At 41.5% G+C, this 26065-nt stretch overlaps 1 protein-coding gene across 3 annotated transcripts; it reads right to left on the reverse strand.

The window, feature by feature from the left end:
* Window positions 1-3137: 3137 nt before the first annotated feature.
* Window positions 3138-19437, reverse strand: smim29 (small integral membrane protein 29). Of its 3 annotated transcripts, none has more exons than XM_007894222.2 (5): window positions 19417-19437; window positions 9862-10185; window positions 7577-7602; window positions 6173-6278; window positions 3138-4139 (listed from the first exon to the last, which is right to left on the reverse strand). In XM_007894222.2, exons 2-5 carry the CDS (start codon window positions 9967-9969, stop codon window positions 4071-4073), a joined length of 309 nt encoding a protein of 102 aa, XP_007892413.2. In that variant the 5' UTR covers window positions 9970-10185; window positions 19417-19437; the 3' UTR covers window positions 3138-4070.
* Between the last annotated feature and the right edge of the window lie 6628 nt (window positions 19438-26065).

Raw genomic sequence — 26065 nt, forward strand, 5'->3', positions numbered from 1 at the left:
TTGAATTTTTGTAAAGCGTTAACACATCCTGCTCGCTTGAACCCGGGATTCGAAAAGCGTTGGCGGTTTCGCAAAGAAATGAGGGAAACTGCAAAAAAAAAAACATTACGTGACTGTTTAAAATTGGAACCTTTTCCAGGATTTATTTCTCTTTGAAAGTCTTTGTGATTAAAAACGCCTGACAATATCAGTGAAGCAAAAATGAGCGAAATACACTCTAGTCAGACTGACATGCCTGCAAAAGTCAATTAGAAAAAAACACTCAATATAGCTCCGTGTGTGTGCGTGTAAAAAAAAAGGGAAAGGGATCAAATCTTTTTGACTGGTCAAAAAGAATTTATGATTTACATTAACGGTGATGAGAGAGGTATTATGCTTTTTATTTTAAATACCTGTATGGTAGCCAATAAAATGTTCGGATTGTAGGTTGCATTTATAAAAGAGCAACTTGTCGCAAGTCACTTTGCTGCACCATTAACCAATCCTCCAGCTTTGTTGCCAACATGGCACATTCAGACCCCGTACCTTTCGACCCACAATCTGTTTTCTCCCACGTTTGCCGTCCCCCTGAGAGAAAGGCATTTAAAGCAAGAGGTTGGCTCTTTGCATAAAACCTTCTTTGTGCTTATTTTCCCTCTTTGTAAAGAAAGAACTTTAGCAAGCTTTGAAATCTTTCCGCTGTGCTGTCTGTCTGCTCCCCGTGTCTCTCTCTGTGTGACTCTGAAATGCTTGATAATATGCTGTGGATGAAAGGTTGCAAATAAATGTCTCGAATCTGCAGTTCACGATGGACTGAGTCAGTTGTGTTTTATTTATAACCAATTGATCTAAGAACAATTCAATACAATGGTCATTATTGGGTTTGTTTCCCATCTATCATAAGTAGAATTCTATCACTACCTATTCATTCTGCAATATAAGTAATAAATCACATTCATTAATTATTATGGTCACTCGCTCAGAAATGCCGTCTTTCCTCTACCAGAAACTCCAGTGATTCAAAGAGCCTAAATTCTTCCCTGAATGTTAAAAGATAATTGTGTGATGACCACAATTCGTTGAGCTGGGGGTTGGAACACTCAGAACCATGGAATCAAAAGACCTCGGGTCACATAACACAGGAGATATGGAGAAAGTTGGCATTTTGTTTCATTAGATAGATCTCGGCCTTCTGGAACGCCTATTGTTTCAAATATTATTCTTAGCAAGTTTCATTTTTTTTAATCACATAAGGAACTGTCGAGTCTGCCAGTTGCAGTGATCAGATCCAGTCTGAAAACTTGCATGAAAATCGTCAGGGTTTTATTACAAAAGTCACATTTTGACACAGGGCCTGGGTGACACTCCAAACCAGCAGAAAGTAGCTCCAGTACAATATTTCGAACCGTTCCCTAAAGAAAAAGCACAGCAACAGACGTGCACTCTCAGCACGGTGACATACATTGACGGAGCTTACAAGCAACAGTCAGTCTTGAGTTGTGTTGTTCATATGGAAACTTCACACAAGAATCAGCACAGTGAGATACCTGAAATAAGCACCACCTTTCCACCCGGCTTCAGAAAGTCTCTCAACCCAACAACAACAAACTACAAACTACATTTGTATAAACGTCTTTCACGTCAGGAGGACGTTCCAAAGTGCTGGACAGTCAGGGACCTACACGCCAGCTGGTGCTTGGGATCAGGAGGAGTGGAGGGGGTGTGGGAGGGAAGTGGTAGGAAGGTGACCAAAGGTTTGGTCAAAGAGGAGGGTCTTGGGACGGGTCTTGATGTGAACACAAGTTCACATCTGATTATTGCATATGTTATTGGGGCTCAGGGATCATTGAAGTACAAGGAAACACCTAACTCGGAGAAGTAGTGGCCACTTATTGTCTTTCCCAAGCCGGTTTACCATGCACAGATATTTTTCTCTCAATAGTTTAAGAGTGGATGGATAGATTAACTATATGAAATGTGTCTGTAGCGGCAGGTTCACAACAGATGTAGAAATCTGTCCGCCACATGTGTAAAATTGGGCTAGGTCTGGCGTGAACGGAAGAGTGGGCGAGATAGACGAGAACAGCAGGAAAAAAAAAAGAGACATTCGGGATCTTAGCCCACAACTATGTCTCCTGTGAGGAAGGGTTGGAGAAGCTCTGGTCTGAATAACATCAGGCGTAAAGTTCACAATCCTTTTTTCAAAAAAATATGCAATTACACAGACAAAAAAAGTCAAGAATTTCCTGCTTGAATCCGCAAAGATTAATAATAATAATAATCCTTGCATTTGATATAGCGCTTTGCACGTCGGGAGGACGTCCCAAAGCGCTTCACAGAACACACTGTAAAGTGAATTGACTGTATATTTGTGGGCGAACGCGGCAGCCAATTGCGCACAGCAATGTCCCACAAACAGTCGTAGATTGAAAATGACCAATTTATTATTGTTTTGGGTTTTGGAGGGATTATTATTAGGCTCTGTGTGGAGTAAGGAAACTTGCCCAAGGTTTCGCCCTCTGCCTGGAATTGAACTCAGGTCTCTCGCTTGCAAAGCGAGTGCTCTAACCACTGAGCTACAGGACTCCAAACTGCCACGCGAGGAATTTCCCTCTTCCCTCCTGATTTTTTTTTTGGGTCGGCTGGGTGTCTGACACATGCAGTAGCCCGTCACCGTGCCCCAGAGAACCCGAACCAAACAGAGAATTCCATGCATCCCACTTTACGTGTGGAAATCCCAGAGATAGATTATTGGAATGGAATGTGCACTCTCTCTCTCTCCCTGGAAGGACCCATTCCTGCTTACCCACTTCCAGAAGTATTAAGCACAGTTTTCATAGGAAACTCATTCCCATGAAAAATTATGTTGTGCAATAAGTTAGTAAGGAATCTTGCAGGTCTGCTTCCCGGCTTTAATAGCCATATTGCTGCTTTATTTGAACTGTGACAAAACTATACATTGCTATAAATCTATGAAATGATAAGCTAAAAACAGTAATGGTGTGAATAATTATAATGGTATTTGCATTTGACTTAACGCCTTGTCACTCATTGAGATGTCTCAAAGCGCTTCACGGGATTTACCGTAAAGTGTAGTGACTGTGTATTTGTAGGCAGACGCAGCAGCCAAATTTACGCACAGCAGTGTCCCACAAACAGCCATGAAATGAAGGACCAATTTTATCTGGAGCACTGTCAGCCGGGACACATGTCTATCAAAGGGAAGAAAACAAAAGCTTGTTTTTTGGCCGTTAAGAATATATTCAAAAAACGTGGCTCTTGAAGAATGTTTTGTTGATAAACAGCAAAATTATTTACTGAAGAGGAATGAGCCAAAAGCTTCTCTCCCACTCATAGCAGAACATTATCAGTGGTCCAAAGGCTCTCCCTTGCACATTGTATCCAAGGTCACGGTATATCAGCAAACAAGTTGTAATAATCCATAAAACACACACCAGCAATTTGTTTGACAACCTGCAGCTCAATTTTGAACACTTTTGATATTCAAAATTCTGTATTTTTGCAAAAAATAATCCATTCGTTATATTCCTCTATGTATGCAGAACCTGAACCGATTGATTCAAACACCCCCACCTTCTCTGTCTCTCTCATTTACACAAAAACACAGATCTGGTCATTTGCATTTTCACTCCACTATTTCTACTGCCTGAAAAAAAAACCACCCAATTTATTCTCGACGTAACAGAGTGTTACGATATTTGAAAAGAAAGCTATATTCCTGAAGAGCAAACTAAAGTTTTGCATTTAAGTGGGGCATTTATTCATTCGCAGACTTTCAAACGCGTCGGTTCTGCCTGAAATGCAAACAAGCAGAAACAGTGGAATATTCATAACTTTCCGTAACTGCGTCCCCGTAAAGAAAACAGAGTGACGGTAATGCCTGCGGTTACATGAAAGCATGGAGTCACATTTCATTCATATGCAAGCGCCAACTGACGAAACATTGGCGTCTTTGAGCTTTTGTTCCTAACAGTGACTTCTATAAACAGTTTTTTTTTTTTTTTCCGTGAAATCACAGAAACCAGCAACTACAGAGGCTTTGGATGATACTTCAAACCGTAACTGGGTCATCAAGCTTTGAAGTCTTTCGCGAAAAATGATTTCCTATTCTGTTGTGATGCTCCCCAGCCTTGCATAACCTACAAAAACAATAAACAGTGCAAACAGTTGTTACTATCCAGCTCCAGACTCCCAACACTTCACGTTAACCCTGTTGCAGTTAGCAGTCTGCGCGGCTATTTAAACGAGTTATACGCATACGGTATTAATGGCTCTCGGCTGTCTTTTCGCATATTCAATTGAAATAGTCGTCTAAAACAATACTCATCTGAATACTCAAACAAAACCAGCATACTCAATTGTGCATGTTTTTTGAGTCGCGATACAATGATGTAGATTTGTACATTAAAATGCATTCCCACACTCTGTTTTCCATGTATTTAAAAAGATATTTCCTTGCACCTCATGGTGTCTCTACTCTCGTTGAACGTAAATGTGTGTCAGTTAATTACTAGCAATGTTTTCGACTGCCGTTGCTCAGTACAGATCTAGGTTCAATGATGCTGCGTGAGGTGGGTGGGGCGGCAGGAAGCTTTACGGAACGGTTTTGCTGATTTGAGAGTAGATCAAAAGTGGTTAGTTCACACACCACCAAAACATATTTAACTTTGCGCTTTTAGCAATGGAAAAAAAATGTCTCGGAAAGAACTGCTAAACAGCCCGAGCCATCTGTTTCGCCTCCCAAGTTGCACTCAGTTCTGTTTTTATTTTAATGTTACATAGCTGATGAAGATTGGGACAACAGCTGTTGGAAAGCACTTTGTGAACACCCGCTCATATATCCAGAGCATGGAAGCCATCTTCATTGACGTGCAGAGAGATAACGTGGAGTCCTGTAGCTCAGTGGTTAGAGCACTCGCTTTGCAAGCGAGAGACCTGAGTTCAATTCCAGGCAGAGGGCGAAACCTTGGGCAAGTTTCCTTACTCCACACAGAGCCTAATAATAATCCCTCCAAAACCAAAAACAATAATAAATTGGTCATTTTCTATCTACGACTGTTTGTGGGACATTGCTGTGCGCAATTGGCTGCCGCGTTCGCCCACAAATATACAGTCAATTCACTTTACAGTGTGTTCTGTGAAGCGCTTTGGGACGTCCTCCCGACGTGAAAAGCGCTATATCAAATGCAAGGATTATTATTATTATAAGCAGCTGCTGCTAAAACTCCATGCTTCCAAATGACTGAGCCAGCGCTCAATGGGTAGGGTTGCGCTTGTGTATCCAAGCTCCAGGTAGGAGGATGGTGGCAATGCTCTCCCGCTTTACATGCTGATCATCAGTACTCTCGTGGGGAGCTCCTAGTGCTATCCACCTAGTTTGGAAGTTATTGGAAGTTGTTATCGAAGGGTGGTGGAAGCCGATTTGATAACAACTTTCAAGAGAGAGGTAGATAGGTATATGGGGAGGACAACCTTCCAGGACTATGGGGAAAGCGCGGGGAAGTGGGATTCATTTGGACAGCTCTTTGAAAGAACAGGCACGGACACGATGGGCCGAATGGCCTCCTTCTGTGATGTATAATTCTATGATTCTGTAGTGAGGGCTACAACCCTCACTTGTTGGAAGTCAAATGACCAACTAGTAACCTGGGTGGGAGGGGGGGGGGAAGTGGTTGGTCTGTAGACTTAATCCAAAAATCTCTTTCCTTGTGGTATCTCTCCCATCCTTAAAAAAAACTCCCTCGTTGACCATCCAACATTATCAACCATCACTTCCTCTCATCCACATTGTCCTTGTAAAGCACTTTTAACAAGACTTTATCTTATGGGAAAGGCACTATACAAGTCCAGCTTTATGTTTGGTTAAATGTCTTTACGTGTATGTATCCCTGTGGCCTCTGCACTCTTGTCTGAAACCAGGTTGCCAATTGTAACTGATTTAACTTTGATTTAACAAGTCACACATGTGTGGAGGTAACCTAATTGTTTGCCCGGTATAAACTCAATTCACGACTGTTTGTGAGCGCAACTGTCTGCCACGTTTCCCCCACATAATAGTCACTACACTTTAGTGTATCCTGTGAAGCGCTTTGAGACGTCTCACTTGAAGACGTGATAAGGCGCTATATCAAATGCAAGGATTATTATTATATCATAAACTGTATCCCGATACCTTTGGTTCATCGCTATCCCAAAGAAGCTCTTGTTCAGCTTCATTCATTTCCTCGGTGGGGTCGTAAGTATAGACAGGTAGCAGTTGATGTCTTAGTTTGTCAAGCCTGCGGGAAAGAGAGTGGAAAGAACACACTATTAATCCTCGAAGATTGAACGTTTAGTTAAGATTCTAGCAAACTCAAATGCAATAACAAGTCAGAATAAAACATCTTCTGGTCTCTGGCAAGATATACATAACGTTAAAAACTATCCTGGGACTTCCTGAAATGGAGCTAATCTTTCTCCCATTTCCTGTGGAAGCTTTCAGATGTAACTGAGATACATATTGTGCGCTGCCTCATACAAATGCAGATCTATTGAACAGGAAATGGCTTTACATCATGGTAAGTTTTAATGATCTTCCAATGCATTAAACTGCGTGCATGCATTCTTTTCCCTTCTTCATTTTGGTTCCAAAACTCCACAGGCAGCAAACTAACGATTGTTTTCCGTGTGACTTCGATACTGACAGATGCTTTATTTTATTTTCATACTCCAAGGTTTAACAGCAGGAAGCTTACATAATCCCAGCACAATGATGGATACAAGTGACTGAAAATGATTCACATGGTACCTACAATTAATACTTTTAAATCATTTAAACTGCATGAGCACTGTGCTGTTGCTGCTTGAAATGCTCTCCCTGCCACATAAACGTCCTGTACGTATAATCTGTCGGGCAGACTATCCTGCAATAAGAGCTTATCAGGAAAAAATTCCACCCAGCCTAGATTTCATATATTAATTTAGCCGTTTAATGACAAATTACAGTCGCTACACTTTACAGAACAATACTGTGAGGTGCTTCTCTTTTTAAATAGTGCCTTGGGATCTTTAATGCCCACTTAAACACACAGACGGAACATTGGTTGAACATTTTGTTTGAAGCATGGCACTTCTGAACCTTGGGACGTCCTCCTGACGTGAAAGGCTCTGGCCAAACCTAATTTGTATTGTGTTTGTATTCTTGGCTCGGAGCGAAAGTGCTACCAACTGAATGAACGGCATTTTGCATTAAGCGCAGTATTGCTAAATTTAGCAATACATTGATGTGGTAGGTGGTATCAAATAGACATCAGTTCCTGTGAACAAAGCCACGATTTTAAACAAACTGCTAGGAAATCACAGGTGGTTCGAGGAAAAGGTCCACAACATGTGCAAAGTATGTCTACGACTGTGCTGCATGTTGTTTAATTGATTGTTTTCTATATCTTTGAGCTGTTATTAAACTTGAACCAAAGCAGATGCCTTTTCCAGACTTGTGTGTGATATCCTAAACTATAAGGTACTTGTGCATTAACCCTACGTTTCCCCACAGGATAGATACCACACTTTCGCACCGTCTCAGCATGACAGTAGTTACCTGCGTCTCCTCTGAATATACATGACCTAAATAAAAAGCAGAAAAACATAATTATTCAGCTAATACAGGAAATTTGCATGAGGCATTTCTAAATCAATCACTATAATGAGAAGTGAATAGGATTAGAGAAATTGACAGCGCAGAAGGAGGCCATTCAGCTCAGAATACGACAGCTCTCAGAGTAAGCATTCAATCTCACTGCCCTGTCCCCAATACCCCATCAAGTTTTTATCTTCAATGTATCTCTCTATTTTGCTCATGAAACTCACAATGGACTGTTTCTTCTTCTGTCACCTCACTCGCAGAGCATCCCACCTCCCAACAACTCCTTGTGCCTTTGTAATCAATATCAGTTCACTTTACAGTATATTATGTGAAGCGGTTTGAGACAGCAACAGCAAATTACACTTGTATAGCGCCCTTCACGTAGGAAAGATGTCCCAGAGCCATCTAAGAGACATGATAAGGCGCTAAATCAAATGCAAGAATTATTATTATATTATCATAATCAGCAAAGCATTAGACATTGGCTTACAATTTACAACTGAAACAAAAAAATAAACTGCAGTGGCCGTTAGGTTCAGCAATAGCAGAACGAAGAGAAGTCTTCTGGCCAAACAACAAAGGATTCTTAAGTCTAGTCAATCATAGTCCTGACTGCCAGGGAGGTAGCAAGCAATCGCTGTGAAGATCCAATGCTCTAGATCTCACAGCATTACCACTGGCCAGAATTACTAGGACCTCAGTAAAATCCCAAAGAGATCCATCCACCCATTCAATCTATGCAGTTAATTAAAGAGAAACAACGTTTAAAAGGACACTGTCCCTTCGAAGGATACATGATGGCTTAGATTGCCTCAAGGCCTGGATTTCCTGAACTTTTTACATCAACAAAGGATTCAATAAAAAGTAATACGAGTTTTTGCCAAACAAACACAGAGCAAGAGTGAAATCGAGCTTAAAACATTCACATTGAGTCACAAGATCATCACATTGACTGTGCAATTCCTCACAAAGGAAATGATGCAAAAATCTTCACCTCTAAAGCCCTCTATGAGATTTTTTTCCTTCTCCTCCTCTATTGTCTCCACACGATGTGTGTCCAGTTGTTTGGTTCTTTGGAAACGATTTGCTCTCTGGTAACTCACTAAAATCCAACATGGCCATTGTTCCCCTGGGAGTCTAACAACTGTGTCATTACCTTGCATCCGCTATCCGGAAGAAATAATGATAATAATAATTCTTGAATTTGATACAGTGCCTTATCATGTCTTCGAGACGTCTCAAAGCGCTTCACAGAATATACTGTAAACGTGAATTGACTGTTTTTGTGGGAGAAATGCGGCAGCCAATTGCGCACAGCAGTGTTCCACAAACAGTCATTAGTTTGAATGACCAATTTATTATTTTTTGAAGGAAAAGCGATCTGCCAATCGACTAGCAACCGGTTTCCTACTTACCGCTAGGTAAACAGAGGTGTGTGGAGTGAGGAAACTTGCCCACTTGCTCTGCTGGGAATTGAACCCAGGTCTCTCGCTTGCGAGGCGAGCGCTCTGACCATTCAGCTACAGGACCCAGGACTTAAATGAAGCAAATATCTCAGTGCCACCCTCTGTGGCATTTTGATTTGTTTTCTTCATTAAAACAGCTTCTGAAACACATTGAATTTCCTTCCCTGCTCTCCCTCTTGCTCTCAGATGTCTCTCTGTCCTCCTTAATGAAAAGATCGCGAATGTCCTGCCTCGTCATATTTTTCGAGTGCCTGACCGATTTCTTTCTTTTCTTCAGGAAATAGATTAAGCCTTTATGGCAATGCCTTATTGCACCAAAACATCTTAAAGTGACTCACGAGTAACTTTTGTCTTGTGTGATGAATGTTTTTCTAAGTAGACTGACTGGTTTACCTGCATTAAATTTCCACAGTACAAATTCCTTACACTGGTGTGGCACACATCAAAATGTACAAGCAATCAAACCTTCCTTAAAGGAATCATTTTGGTATTTCTAGACTTTGTTTTGGACTCTAAACTAAGACGCCTTCTTCTTGCTGATTTTCTCTACATATCTGACCTCTCGTACACAGTAGTGTTCGATGTGTCAACATTAAACCGCTTGAATTTCAAGAAAATTAAGTTATTCTGCAAAAGGTAAGCATTCACTGCCTATCACTTTCTGTTATTTATCCCAAACCGCCATACACTACAGTTCTGTACTCACAAGACTCATCCCCTGGAGGTCCTTTAACATTCAGTCCATACTGCACAAATCATAAAACTATGCTTTACCATTGCAACAGTAAATCCGATCATTGTCAGTAGGAAAAAAGGCACTAGGACAAATCCCGCAACTTCATTACTTTCATCAGCTGGAGACACCGTCGTCGAATTTGTCATCGCCTAACTTCTCCTGGACTGAAAAATGCAGAAAAACGATTTGTCTTCATTCACAAGATTTTGAAAGAGAATTCTGCTTTGCTGGAATAGCTGACTGCAGCTATATTTAGCAGCCAGTTCATGTGATGCTTCAGAATGCAGAAAGCCAAGTCCTTCTACTTAATCATCATTTCTCTGCCTGGAGCCTTGTCACCTTCAGTGCTATGACCACAGCACCTAGAATGGACCAAAGAAATTATTAAAGATAACAGGCTAATTATAATAGGAAATTCCTGTCAAAAGAGAACAGGGAGAGAGGTGAACACATGACATCCAACAGATTCACCTAGTGCTCAGTGCATTAGGCTTTGACCGTGCTTACAGTAACCTTCCTCTCTCCCACCGGCTTGGCATCAGGCTCCATCACCTGTAAATGTTCCGAGACGCTATCCTGCTTGAAGGCCGCTATATAAATGCCAGTTGTTGTTTCACTAAAACAACTACAGTACAACAGTCAAAACAGGTAAATAATAAATGTTTCCAATTCAAACTCCTTGTTCAACTACAGATTTTCTTTTTCTTTTCCATAAATAATTATAATAATACTACTAATAATCCTTGAATTGATACAACGCCTTATCCCGTAGAAACGTCTCAAAGCATTTTACAGAATTCTTCCATAAAGTTTGTGACTATATATTTGGTGGGCGAACATGGCAGCCAATTTTGCATAAGCAACATCCCAGAAACAGACATAAATTGAATGGTCATTTGTTTTTTTTTCTGTTGGTCAGGAAACCGGGAGAAATTTCCTTCTCTTTTCAAATAGTGCCATGGGATCATTAAGGTCCACCTAAGCAGGCAGATGGAACCTCGGTTTAAATCTCATCCAAAGGATACCCTGGAAGTTTTATATCAAATTGTGCGGGGTTGTGGAATAGTGATGCAGCCAGCAAAAATACAGGAGAAATTACAAGAGGCAGAGCTGGACAGAAAAATCCAATTGGACTATTTAGTGAAACTCTGAGTAAAGCTAGTAAAACTTAACTTTAACTATCACTCCCCAGCCGTATAGCAGGGATTATACACATCTGAATAATTTTGCAAGTGAACTTAACTGCACAAGTTATGCAGTTAATCGCCTCAGTGCAAAACATGTGTATTTAAAATTCTCTTTGTCAGACAGTACATTGTGATGACTGGAATCTTTGCCTCAGTCCACTGATTCGAGCACTTTAACAGCACTGTAACGCTGAAGTCACAAGATCATATGATAAAAAGAGCCCTTTAGCTGAATTGACCTCATCCTTGCAGAACACTAACCCTATTGTCATCCCATTACAGCCTCTAGCTGCTTCTTAAATGAGTCCAGTGTCTCGGTCTGAAGACACAGAGTGACTGTTAAGGATCCCACTTTTCGTGAAAAACAAATCGATTTTTTTCTGTCTAATCCAGTTTCCACCGAGACCAATTATAGCATCTCAATTGCATTCGGACCAGTTTCCTTACTCCACACGCCTCTGTTTACCTAGCAGTAAATAGGAACCCAGTTGTTAGTCGACTGGCAGATAGCTTTTCCGGGGGTAATAATTCCTTAAAAAATATAATAATAATATGGTCACTCAATCCACTACTGTTTGTGGGACGCTGCTGTGCTCAATTGGCTGCGTGTTTCACCCACAAAACATACAGTCAATTCACTTTACAGTATATTCTGTGAAGCGCTCTGAGAAGTCTAGAAGATATGAGAACGCACTATATCAAATGCAAGGATTATTATTATATTCCCAGCCTAGTCTGCCAGATTCTCAGGAAGTGCATAGTTATTTTTATTTGGAAAAAAAATTGTGTAAATATGCCATTTGTTTTAGGGGGACGGGGGCTTTGTTTGCTGTTCTAGAAAGGTATCTAATTCATTGACGTACTGTGGGATTACTACAGTTCATGAGCTATATTGTTCTAAGTGAATAAAAACTCACTGGTGGAGAGGAACAATTTGCCTATTATCACATTACGGGTTTAACAATACAGGCTTTACCAGGTCATCTGGTTAGTGAGCCAGCCTTGGGGGCCACATTTGGAGGTAGTGAAGGAATTCTGCAGCTGCTGAATAATGTGGTCGTTAAAACCACTGCCTAAAAGTGAAAGCATATATTGGATTAGCTGCTTGTTAAAGACGTGCCAGTGCTATGATGGCCAATCCCCTATTTTGCGTGTATCCGCTCACTAAATTTTTTTAATGCGTCTTCAAAACCCATTCAGCAATGCATTCAGTCCAGACATCAGGGCTACAAGTCATTAATTACCTACAATGTACCTACTTAGAGGAATGATTCCATCTCCATATTAATGCCATAGAAACTCCACAATGCAATAGTTCCTCCATCTTGTTCAACAAGATAAGAACATTTAATAATAATAAAAATGCTTACATTTGATACAGTGCCTTTCATAAGAACATAAGAAATAAGAGCAGTAGGCCATTTGGCCCCTCGAGCCTGCCCCGCCATTTAATAAGATCATGGCTGATCTTCTAACCTAATTCCATTTACCCGCCCTATCCCCATATTCCTTAATCCCTTCAGTTTTTATTTAAAAATATATCGATCTCAGTCTTGAATATGGTCAATGGCTGAGCATCCACAGCCTTCTGGGGTAGAGAATTCTATAAATTCACTTCGCTCTGAGTGAAGAAATGTTTTCTCAACTCATTTCTAAACGGATTACATTTTCACATCGGGAGAGCGTCTCCAAAGCACTTCACAGGATTTACTGTGAAACGTAGTGATTGTTTTTGTAGTCTTCATTCCATGGTACTATTCAAAAAGAGTACTTACCTCGCAAGCAAGAGGACCCGGGTTTGATTCCCGGGCAGGGCGAAACCTTAGGCGAGTTTCCTTACTCGACACACTTCTGTTTACCTATCAGTAAGTAGGAACCCGGTTGTTAGTCGATTAGCGGATTGATTTCTGGACATAATAAGCCCTTAAAAATTTTTTAAAAAAATTTGGTCACTTTAATGCACAACTGTTTATGAGTCACTGCTGTGTGCAATTGGCTGCAGCGTTTCACCCACAAAATACTGTCAATTCACTTTATAATATATTTTGTGAGGCTGTTTGGGACATCTCAACGACATGATAAGGCGTTATATCAAATGCTAAGGAATATTATTACCCACCGGAACAGCCAGAGAGGTTTAAGACACAAATAATATTTAAACCACATTTAAAAAATTAGCATCACAGCATTTGGTGCCCCTGCTGAATGCCACAACTAAAAACAAAACAGATCTAATTTGCTCAGGATAAAAGAATAAAGCCAGGAACAACTCCTAATCCTAACAGGAGTTTCCTGTTGACTGTGGAACAAAATTGAGGTTAACACTGCAACTGCTCCCCTACCCCACTGATGTTGCCTTGAAGCAATAGTCACCACAGTGGGGCTATCCCATTGATTGAGTGGTGATTAAAAGCAAAGCAAAAGGAAACCCAGTTCACTGCAGATTAAACCTATAAAGGTCTGTGCTTGCAAAACAGGGCCTGTTGATACCAAGCGACAAGGGTAATGCTGTGCTGGTAAATCTCAGGTACTGTCTGCTGTTTCCCAAAGCCCCAAAAAGCAACAGGTGAGCAAAAGTAGTTAAGCTGCAATTTGCATCCAGGAAGTGACTGTCAACCACACTGATCTACCTCCATTTGTGACAATGCATCTGCCCCAGCTTTAGCAAATACACTCTCTCCCTCTCCAAGTGCATTAGCTGTCCTCTTGCTCCATCCCTCTATTCCCCCCACCCACCCACCTCCCAGTGTTGAGCAACCCTCCCAAACCTCACCTGTTCTGCAGAACTTCACCTGGTTATTTGAGAAGTGGCCACACACAGAGCGAGAGAGAAAAAGGCCAAGGCAAGGCAAGCTCCTCAACCCACACACTGAGAAAATGCGGAACTGGTGACTGATAACAGCTGCAGGCTCAGCTGCAGCAGAGGGAGACATAGAGCTTCACATCACTCAGACAATTCACAGTGTAATGAACCACCAACCATGGTTCCAGGCAGCGGCTGTCAATACACAGGAAACATCAGCACCCAGAATTGTGCACCAGATTCATCGTCAAGTGTACAGTGTTTCCAAAACCAAATCCCAATCCAGCTGTGCTGGGTGTTAAAGAGGATCAATCGACCACATTTTGAAACAGGAGAATGAATTAGTTCATCCTTTTGTCAAGTCAGAAAATCTCTTTGAACCAACCCCTCATCTTTTTATTAAACATATTCTTCTGGTCCTACAATATTTTTGGTTTCAGCAACTCCCACCCCCAAATATATATATTTTTATTTTAATAGTAATTTTTGTCAATGTAATGAACTTCGCCAGTTACGGTTGCTGCAATTATTTCAGCCTCTAATGATTTGCACCGCCCAGCAGTTTGTTAATGTGCAGTCACAGTCAATTGACCTGAGGCTCAATGATGGAAAGCCAATTCATTTTCTCTTGGTTCTCTGTGTCAGCAACTGCCCCAAACCATTCACATGACAAGCAATATGCAAAGAGCACAGTATACACACAGTGTGATTCAACAACAACAACCAAATTACATTTGTAAAGTTCCTTTCACGTCGGGGAGGACATCCCAAGGCGCTGAACAGGGATCAGGACCCAAGCCTGGGATTGGGGGGGCAGGGTTGGGATGAGGGAGGGCAGAGGGGGTAGGAGGGCGGCTGAAGGCACAGTCAAAAAGGAGGGTCTTGAGTCGTGCCTTTGAAGGAGGCAAGAGAGGGAGCAAGACAAAGCGATTGTGGGATGGAGTTCTAAAGGGTGGGGACAGAGAGCCTGAAAGCCCGGCCGCAGTCAGTAGGTTGGGTCGGGCGGGAGACCTGGAGCAGGCCAGAGCCTGCTGAGCGGAGGAGCGGATGGGTTGATAGGGGCTCAGCAGGTCAGAGATGTAGGAGGGGACAAGGCTGTGGAGGGCCTTGAAAGTGAGGATGAGGATTTTGAATTCTATCCTCTGAGGGATGGGGAGCCAGTGGAGCCAGGCGAGGGTGGGGGTGATGGGGTCACGGAGCCTGGTGCGGGAGAGGACATGAGCTGCAGAGTTCTGGATAACCTGCAGCTTGTGGAAGGAAGAATTGGGGAGGCCAACAAGGAGAGAGTTTCCGTAGTCGAGCCTTGAGGTGACCAATGCGTGTATGAGGATTTTGGCAGACTGAGGGATGAGGCAGTGGTGGGAGGTGGGGGAAGGCAGAACGGCTCATGGCATGGATGTGGGGGAGAAAGGACAGTTGAGGGTCGAACAAGATGCCCAAATTCCTGACTGTCTTGGTGAGGTGGAGTGTGCATTCATGGATGCTGATGCTGCCAGTGCCTGAGGTGCGGAGGCGCTGACGGGAGTCAATCAGGAGAACCTCAGTCTTGCTGACATTCAAGTGTAGAAAGTTGGCTCTCATCCAGGACTTGATATCAGACTGACAGTCCGTCAGGATGTCAGTTGTCCTGAAATTGAGGGTGGAGGTAGAGTTGGGTGTCATCCGTGCACATATGGAAGTTGACCCCATGTCTGTGGATGATGTCATCAGGGGGAGCATATAGAAGTTGAAGAGGAAGGAATCGAGGACAGAGCCCTGAGGAACACCACACAAGACTGGAAGAGAAACCGTTGACGGAGACAAATTGGAGACGGTGTGAGAGATAAGACCTGAACCATTCAAGGCCGGAACCTTGAAGGTTGAGGTGAAAGGAGAGCCCTAGGATTGAATATGATAACAGGCACGCTCACACAAGCGTTGACATGTCCATTCCCACTATCCACTCCCTTCGCTCAGCTCAGGGCTCGGGAGATGGTGTTGGGAGAGCATCAAGGGCTGAGAGGTTATGACTCCTACAAAAATTTCTGTTTATTTTTTTAAAAAAGTCAATACAAGACAGTTCTATTAGGCGCCACCAGGGAGTGCAATAAGAGCAGTCAGAGTAACTACTAATAGTAATAATCTTTGCATTTGACATAGCGCCTTATCACAGTTTCAAGACATCTCAAAGCGCTTCACAGAATATACTGTAAAGTGAATTGACTGTGTATTTTGTGGGTGAAACGCACAGCAATGTTTCACGTACAGTCCCGTGGATTGGGTGACCACATTTGTTTTCGGAGGAATTATTAACCCTGGAGAGGTCTGAAAGTGCTTCATAGGGTTTTACTGTAAAGCGTAGTGACTGTGAATGTGTAGACAAGCTACCTGTGGGGAAGAATATGGTCCCTGCGTGATGGTTATTTTACCATGCGGGCATCAAGATTGCTCCCCACCAATCTGGGTCTCCCTCTTCACCAACTTTGCCTCAGCGATGGGAGCCAAATCAGAGGGTGCAGCAAAAACAACTTACATTTATATAGCACCCTTCACGCGGGGTAGTGTCCCAGAGAGCTTTTACCTGCTGGATCAAGTGACCACATTTTTTTCGGAGTAATTATTACCCCTGGAGAGGTCTCAAAGTGCTTCGAAGGATTTTACTGTGAGAGGTAATGACTGTGAACGTGTAGACAAACTGCGTGTGGGGAAGAATTTGGTCTCTGCGTGAGGGTTATTTTACCATGTGGGCATCAAGTTTGCTCCCCGCCAATCTAGGTGGAGAACAAAATTGTAATGATCGTAATGTGCAGATGCAATTCCTGGACATAATTGAACGGAAGCCAGTCCAGATGGAATTTCTCTACCCCTTCCCGCTATATAATGCAGCTGCAATAAATGCCAGAGCATTACAAAACATATGGGATCCCGGAGTGAATGGCAGATCTGTGGTAATTAATCCCAGAGGGTAACAGCAGTGACAGTTCAGACTTGAGAGTCAGTAGTAAAGTAAGAGAATTACCCACAGGATCACAAATGTGATTCGTTTATTGTAAGGATACATCATTGATAATTTCAATGTTCTAGATATTCACTTTGAAATATAATTGTGCCCTAATGGCTGTAAGAAGATTATGTGGATACTTTCTTTTTATTAAAACACAGAATGTAACACAGTTGCACGTAAATTCACATAGACTCGATCTGCTCCATTATATAGTCCAAGAATGCTATTGTGATTCAATGCTCCAACACTTCCTGACTGGAATGTTCCTACTCTGTTATACAACATGTAAGTCATTTTAAACCTTCTTTCAAAGCGTCCAATTTGCAGTATTTAACAGGTTTCTCCAATAAAGATTTATGAGTCAATATAAACGAATGGGCACAAATAATTGATAGGTGAAACGAAAATGATCTAAACCTATAAATACAAAATAAAATGGCAGGAACAAAGCATTTCAACATCATTGTTGAGGCTGCAATGGAAACAAAGGGACAGTGCTTTACAAGTTTTAGTAAACCTGAAGGGGCAATTTATTTACCAGTATAATTTTAATACACTCTGGTTACTGCTTGTAGGCATTTCCTTACCCATTAGTAGTGATGAATAGTACGAGAAGGTCAGAGCTCGCGGTTTGCGCAGTTAAAGTTTACTACTGTGTGAAGAATTATAATGTGGTTTGTGATCAGAACCAGATTAATAAAACACTCCACACTGCATTAGAGTGACGTGGACCAGTGATATATAACATGGACACTAATGCTAATAGGGAGAATGGCAAACATTCTGATCGCCTGCATTCCTGTTTTGACAGGAGCAATTAACTTCCTGTCTCACACTCTGGTTTGTTTCTATTTTAATCTCTTCTGGTATCACAGTCTAGGCCGATACTCCATTGCAATGCTATTATAATAATAATATTAATAATAATCATAATCCTTGCATTTTATATAGCGCCTTACCACATGTCTCAAAGTGCTTCACAGAATATACTGTAAAGTGAATTGACTGTATATTTTGTGGGCGAAACACAGGGTATGCCCAGGATTGCATTACTTAGATTGTCAGAAGTGCTGTCCTTCAGATGAGGTAAACCAATGTCCAGTCTAGTGTTCATTGAAAAAAGATTGGAGTTTCTCCCGGTGTGACCTGGACAATAATCCCATGAATCTTGCTTCAAGGATCTTAAAGTCAACTCGCTCGGGAATGATTACAATTAATTTTTATCTAAAGCGCCTTTTGTGTCAGGAGGACATCTCAAATCCCTTCACACAACTGACTGTTATGGGGAGAGAGCCTTGGAAAAATGAAGGTGATTGTCTCATAGAGTCTGATACAACAACAATTATAACTTTGGTTTGGTATCTCATCGACTTAACAACAACGACTACAACAAATTACATTTGTTTGTCACCTTTCACGTCGGGAGGATGTCCCAAGGAGCTGGACCGTCAGGGATCCGCACCTGAGCTGGTGGTTGGGATCAGGAGGGGTGGAGGGTAGAGGTGGGAAGGTGGGCGAAGGCACAATCGAAAAGGAGCATTTTGATACGGGTATTGAAGGAGGTGACTCTCTGGGCTCCCAGAGAGAATAGATTATAGACAGTTTGGAGCTCACAGAGAGAATGGTGCCATAGACAGGGTGAGTTTGCTGCAACGTGAAGGATTGAAGAACAGTTGCAGTTTCGTAGGCTGGAAATGGATTAAAACACGGCGTATTTTGCAACCGACTGTCGCATTTGTGAATGAAACGCTTTGCGAGCATGTTGGCAAAATAAAAACAAACAAATAAAATCAATAAAATGAATGATTAAACAGACCAAGTCACCGATGTTTTGAGGGTTTAAAAAAAACACGCTACGAATTGATCCTCTGTCACATGGTACGAGAGCGGTTCAAGTAAGAGTTCAAAGAACTTGGCTTCCCAGCTCAGCATCTTCCTTTAAAAATGCACGAGCGTGTGTAGTTTCAACGGCCCCTACAGCCTGATCAGCACACTGTATTATTCATCGCAGCAACCAACACCACCCGCCCCCCACTCCCATTCCCATCAGCGGAGAGAGAAACAGAACAAAAAATAAGCAATGTCAAAAAAAGCAAACTCAAAGGAGTGAAATAAATAGAGCGTTTCATACTGCGAGAGGCAATCCTTTATTGCTCTCGTGCTCCATTCACCAGGAGGGTTTTATCCCAGGGCATCCCACACCCCAGAGCTTCTCAATCCTGGGCTGTAAGTCCAGCACATTGGGGCATCCTCCAGACATGAAAGGCACTCTACAAATGTAATTTTGTATTGTATTGTATTGTATTGTGTCCCAGGTCTATCAATAAAGATTATAGGGTTTGTAGGGTTTTCTGAGGGTCCATCAATTGAAATACAAGCCTTCTATTAATCCACTGATGAACAAACATTCAGAAATAACCATCGCAGACAAAATTCGAATCACAGGAATTAACAGTTAACAACTCAGAAGAAGGCCATTCAGCTCATTGTGTGTATGACCATGGCTCTAACAAAGCCATCTATTCAGTCCCATTTACCTGTTCTTTTTGCCATACCGCTGCAGACTATTCTTTCTTAGATATATTTGCTGTTCTCTCTTAAGAGCTAATCTGGTTCCTACCTTGACCACCGCACCCAGTGGACATTGCACATCTCAACGACTCTGTGGGAAAAGAATTCTCCTTAACCTCCCCCATTTGTGTACTCGCAGAAATTCCATGAGCTGACCTGAATGGGCAGACAGAAAGTTTCCCAGAATAGTCTCCCATCTGGATGGGAGTTTACTTAACTGCTTCCTGAAAAATCACACCAAACGAAATGATTTAAACTCCCTGGAAAAAGAAATGTGCCCACTGTGCAACTTGTACAGCAGCTTGCGTCAGGAGATGACTCCACACGATGGCGCTATCATCATTCATCATCAAGATCTACGGGCGAGAGCAGTCAGGGTGAACGGCAAGACAGCAAACCATTTGCTGATCAAATGGGCTTCGAAATGCTAACAGTTAAATCAACAACAACAACCACAACAACTTCCACTTATCTAGCGTCCTCCATCCCGGCGGAGTCTCAGAGCGCTTTAGGAAGGAATCACTGGAAGGAATTGCAGGATCACCTGCCACCTGATTGTATTAATAAAAACGCTTTACGGAGGTTTTTTTTGTAAAGTGTAGTGATTTATTCACAGGTGAACAAAACAGCCATTTTGCGCCCCGGTTGTTAGTCGATTGGTGGATCGTTTTTCCGGGAGTAATGATCCCTTCAAAAAAAATTGGTCACTTCAATCCACGACGAAATATACAGTCAATTCACTTTACAGCATATCCTGTGAAGTGCTTTGAGACATCTCGAAGACGTGATAAGGCCCAAAGCAAATGCAAGGATTATTATTATTATTAATATTATCATTGTTTCACAAACAGTCTTAAAATGAATGCCGATTATTTTTATTTGGGGAATTGTCGACCAGGATATAGGAAGAAACTCCCTTCTCCTTGCGAATAATGACATGGGATCTTTTAACATCCAACTGAACAGGCAGACAGGGCTTCAGTTTAACATCTTATTTGAAGGAAAGCACCTCCGACAATAAGCATTAGTGTCTTCTAGACTACAAGATTAAAATTCCAACGTGGGACATGTGGATCTTCTGAGTTGGAGGCCAGAGTTCACGCTAACTGAGCCAGAAAAGTGTCACAATGAAGCACACAAATTCCTTGGAAGCAGTTGACTTTACAAAGCACGCTGACTGATGCTGCTTGCATTGTGTCTCAATAAATCTACATTACTGAGACTCCTCACAGCCATCGGTTGTACATTATTCAACGGTCGTGCTTTGCAAGGCACAAGTAGAGTACGGGATGAAAAAAATGCGATATTTCATAGCAGATTTGTTATGAAATTTTCAGTTTTCAACCTTGCTTCGCATCACAGATGGAACAGTAAATTCCCGATAACTCGATCCTACCATTTAAGTTGTCGTGCTGTTAATATCCATTTATTTATGTATTTATTTATACATATGCCTATCTCGCTACCCCTGATAACTCATCACTGAGCCCTTTTTCCCTTGGAACCATGAGTTATCAGGAGTTTACTGTCATTCATAGGACCAGACATAATAATAATATTAATAATCCTTGCATTTGATACAGCGCCTTATCACGTCGTTGAGACACCTCAAAGCGCTTCACAGGATATATTGTAAAGTGGATTCACCGCATAGTTCGTTGGCGAAAAATGTGGCAGCAATCTTTACAATCGTCTCCTCATCTTCTGAGGCTATGAAGGAATGCAGATCTGTTTGCCAATCTAGATGGTGAACAAAGGTTGCTTGACTGAGCGCTGCTTCTGCAGAGCACATACTTCCATTGTTAACCAATTAAACGCATGTTGGACTTGAGGGCACCACTTTAGCTTCATCACTTGTTCAAAATTATATATTTGATGAGTTAATTGGGGAGTAAAGTGTATTTCCAATGGTTGATTAATCAGTAAGGGTAGTGTGTGTTGTGTACTTCTCCAAGCTGCAGCAGAGAGGTTTGTTGAAGGTGCCCTTGTTCAGGATTGGTAATGCGGGAGACCTGGTGTCAGAAAGCATTAACTAGAAGTAAAGCAGAGAGTCTCACTACGAGTTGGAGCTACTGTTAACGGGTTCAGAGGGGGACCCTGCCTCTTCCTTTGGCTGTCAATCATGCTGGAAAACACATTAGTCCTTGCTCAGTCTGGTAACAGATCTGAATGTTTATCGGTGTGTTCTTAGAGGGCACAAGTCAACCAAAAGGCACGATGGAATACAGATAAATTCAGATTCTGTCAGTCTCCTATAAAAAATAAAGCAACAAGTTGAATGGGTCAATTTTATGACAAACGTTTCCAGTGGGTTAAAAGCCACAGTAATAATTTAACTCACGGTTCATTATAATGTGGAGTCCTGTAGCTCAGTGGTTAGAGCACTCGCTTTGCAAGTGAGAGACCTGAGTTCAATTCCAGGCAGGGCGAAACCTTGGGCAAGTTTCCTTACTCCACACGCCTAATAATAATCCCTCCAAAAAACCAAAACAATAATTAAATTGGTCATTTTCAATCTACGACTGTTTGTGGGACATTGCTGTGCGCAATTGGCTGCCGCGTTCGCCCACAAATATACAGTCAATTCACTTTACAGTGTGTTCTGTGAAGCGCTTTGGGACGTCCTCCTGACGTGAAAAGCGCTATATCAAATGCAAGGATTATTATTATTATTATTATTATTATTATAATCTCAATGCAAAGTGACCTTTAAAATGCTAAAAAGGTAACTTTAACACATGAACAGGCAAGCGTTGCTGGTGGAAACAAAAAAAAGCTCGATGAATCATTCAGCCTCTCCTGGAATACAGTAATAATTATTATTATCATGCATCCATCAATTCTAGTGTTGCAATTAACCAATGTAATGGAACAGAACATAATGGAAAGGCAGATTAGATTGAAATTGATTGAAAATAACATAGGGCCAGAAAATAAGCATTGAGTAACTATTGTCAAACTAGCAGGAGCTCCATATTCTGAATTAATTAACATTGAAATGAGGTGACTGGCATTTCCGAAAGATCAGGAATCTAATATTTCATGTTTCTTTCAATATGTAAATGGATAAATTCAGAACTGCACCGTTCCATTTATTTTTTCTGCCCACATTTCAACCCATATCCAGGCATGCAAACGGACTTCTTGCAAATGTTTGGTAAATGTTTGAAAACGAACGTGCATTTGGAGTACAACAACAACAACAAATGACATTTGTATGGCGCCTTTCACATCAGGGGGATGTCCCTGCAAAAGGCATTGGTTGCTTTAAAGGTTAAAATGGTTTACACAATCACGACTGCGTAGATTCTGCGAAATGAGCAGCCACGGGTGATTACCCAGAGGAGCTGTGCAACTTTCTAGGAAAACCAGCTTTGATATGCAAAGTGCTCATTGAACTGTGGCCCAGGCAATTAAAGCTTCAAATGGAACAGATGGTGGACTGTTAGACTCAGCAGTGCCTCAGAAAAAACATAATCAGATTCAGTAGCAGGAGAAGTCGATCCGACCGCTTCTCTCTGTAGTCACAGTAGTATCGTTTCGTGAAGGAGGAAATCTTATGGCCGACCCTCTTTAAATTTGAGATCCGGAAAAGGTTATTTCAGTTCTTCTGAGCATCCTGTGTCCACTCCACTATTGTCTGAAATTGTCCTGACTTGCCTTTGTCCTCAGTCCATCCAATAATAATAATACTACTAATAATAATCCTTGCATTTGATGCAGCGCCTTATCATGTTGTTGATATGTCTCCAACCACTTCACAGAATATATTGTAAAGTGAATTTTCCATGTATTTTGTGGGGGCGAAATGCGGCAGCCGGTTGCACATATGAGTGTCCCACAAACAGTCGTGGATCGATCCTATCAACAGCACTGCGCACAGTAAGGTTTTCATAGTGTCTCGAAAAGATAGCCAACATGGCCACAGTAATGTCGGGAACAGTTGGTGTGGTTTACATGTCTCGCTTCAAATTGTTCAATTTCCAAGTCGAAGGTTGGAAATTGCTCGGTTTGTGGTTATTGAGTCTGTTTTTGCTTTCTCTGCACTGAATCCCAGCGTACGTACCACTGGATCCTCAATCTGCTATTCCCTACATTCTTGAATGGTATTTTACCACCAACGTTCAGTTAAGAAATCAAACCAAAGTATGTTTCAAATTGCTGTTTTCACTGCGTTCTGAGAACCGACCGCACGCAAAGAGCGCTATATAAATGCAAATTGCTGTTTTTGTAGTCGATCATATTTAAGGATTATTATTATAATCTAAGCCTAAACTAAACTAGTCCTCTGATGCCTATACAATACAATGTGTTTGCTGTTGACGAATAAATGCAACTGACTATAATTGCCCAGAATATTGGGAGAAACTCTTCTTTTCGAATAGTACCGTGGGATCTTTAACGCCCAACCTGAACAGGCTGACGGGACCTCGATTTAACGTCTCATCTGACAGAGGTGAGAAGGCGTGCAAACCGTGAATTTTCAAAGGGAAAGAGTTTTCAAACAGAAAGCACAATTAAATACATTGAAGAAGTCCTGCTGGTCCATTAATATTTCAAAGTTGCAATGGTTCTGTAATTGTTAAATCTAATTGCTAAAACAATGGCCAAATAATCCCAATTTGACAAGATCCACCATCGGTTCTCTTAACACACTGTGACGTATCACATTTTTAACATACGGTATGCATTATTTGTTTGCTTTACAGCTATCAATCACACCAAATGCTGCACGCTGCTATCTGTCAGCAGGCTGCAGTAATACTCAAGATTACATGGTCATTGGTCCCTCTGAAGGTAAACCAGATTTTGTCGAAGACACATTGTGTTTGAATATTCGCAATTACTAAACAGAATTGGAAGTTTGAGGAACGTTTGAGGCCGGCTGCCAATTCTCAAACATCTATTAAGTGGTAATTCACTGAAGTGAAATTATTCGGCATTCCCATGCAGTTTAAAATAATTGGTTCTTTACGAAATAAAGATGTTTAAGTCCTGGGGGAACAAACAGACGTTGGCTGGGTTGGCTCCATGATTAGTAATGGCAATAGTTGTTAACAACAACAAGATTATATTTGCGTAGCGCCTTTCATGTCGGGAGGACGTCCCAAGGCGCTGGACGGTGTACAGCATTTCAGACCCGAGCTGGGGGGAGAAGGGAGGGGAAAGGGGGTGACCGATGGGATGGTCGAAGATACAGGAGGAAAAGTCAAACAGTGACTTTTATGATAAAGGGAAATGCAGGTCAACTACAGAGGAATTTGGACAACGACACGTACAAAGGACAGAACACAAATAAAAACAAAGTGATAGAGAGTGTGAGAATCATAAAATTCTAGCAAATTACAACTCAGAATTTAGTGCTTGCTAGCGCCAGTACCTATTGCCAGGCAGGGTGAAACCTTGGGCAAGTTTCCTTACTCCACACGCCTAATTATAATCCCTCCAAAACCAAAAAACAATAATAAATTGGTCATTTTCAATCTACGACTGTTTGTGGGACATTGCTGTGCGCAATTGGCTGCCGCGTTCGCCCACAAATATACAGTCAATTCACTTTACAGTGTGTTCTGTGAAGCGCTTTGGGACGTCCTCCCGACGTGAAAAGCGCTATATCAAATGCAAGGATTATTATTATTGTTATTATTATTGCTCTCCACTTTAATCCCAATTCTCCGCTTTATACCCAAATCATTTTATAATAATAATACTCCTCACATTTAATATAGCACTTTATCATGTGGTTGGGATGTCTCAAAACGTTTCACACAAGATACTGTAAAGTGGATTGACTGTGTATTTCTGTGGGTGAAATGTGGTATCCAAATTTTACATTGTTCCTCTTCAAATGTTAATCCTAATTATCACACCGGTAAGAGATTAAAACGCCTTTCTTTTCCTGGGTGGGACAAACATAACAAATCATCTGATGATATTTAGTTTAACATAAGTGCAAAAACCTGTTGTTTCATTCAGCCCAAAGACATACTGAAGTCACAATTATTGAACTTCATTCACTTCCAGCCCCATTAAGCAGTGTGGCCACAAGTGTGATCTCCTTGGACATTGAAGTCTGGAAGCAGATTGTCCTCTGTCTGAATGGCTTAATAATTATATTGTTAATTTATAGACATGTTCAGATAATAAAATAAAATGAATGACATAATTTTCCAGCTGTCTCATTTGGGCTAAATTATTTCTGCTGACAGTTCCATTAATTACTTGAAATGATTGGAGTGGAGAGTAGATTGGTGCATGTTACAATTGTGCAAACCGCAGCCTGTTATTGCAGGGCATAAAATATAAAGTGAGCTCAGTTTTCCTTTGCTCAAGAACAAAGATTCACCACTCAATCAAAGGACAGGAGGGCGGAGCCCCAACAGAAGAGAGGAGAAATAATTGGCCAGCAACTAAACCGCCATCATTAGGAAGAGAATCGTTGTATAAACTAGTGCTTTCCTGTGAGCAATATGTTCGTGAGAATTGGCCCTGAATATATGTGGATTACCAGATAGTCTGATTAAAATGTCTCTGCTACATGTAGTGTTCTAACAGCTACAGATGTTATATTATATAAAAAAAACTACACAAGCACAGGAAATGCTGCGCACAAAGAAATAGGAATCTTGCCAATTTCTGCACGAACGAGAAACACGGTGAAACTTAAACGAAGCAGGCTGCGCGATCACAAGAGCAGA

Source organism: Callorhinchus milii, unplaced genomic scaffold, assembly GCF_018977255.1.
Source record: "Callorhinchus milii isolate IMCB2004 unplaced genomic scaffold, IMCB_Cmil_1.0 Scaffold19, whole genome shotgun sequence".
Classification (NCBI taxonomy): Eukaryota; Metazoa; Chordata; class Chondrichthyes; order Chimaeriformes; family Callorhinchidae; genus Callorhinchus; species Callorhinchus milii.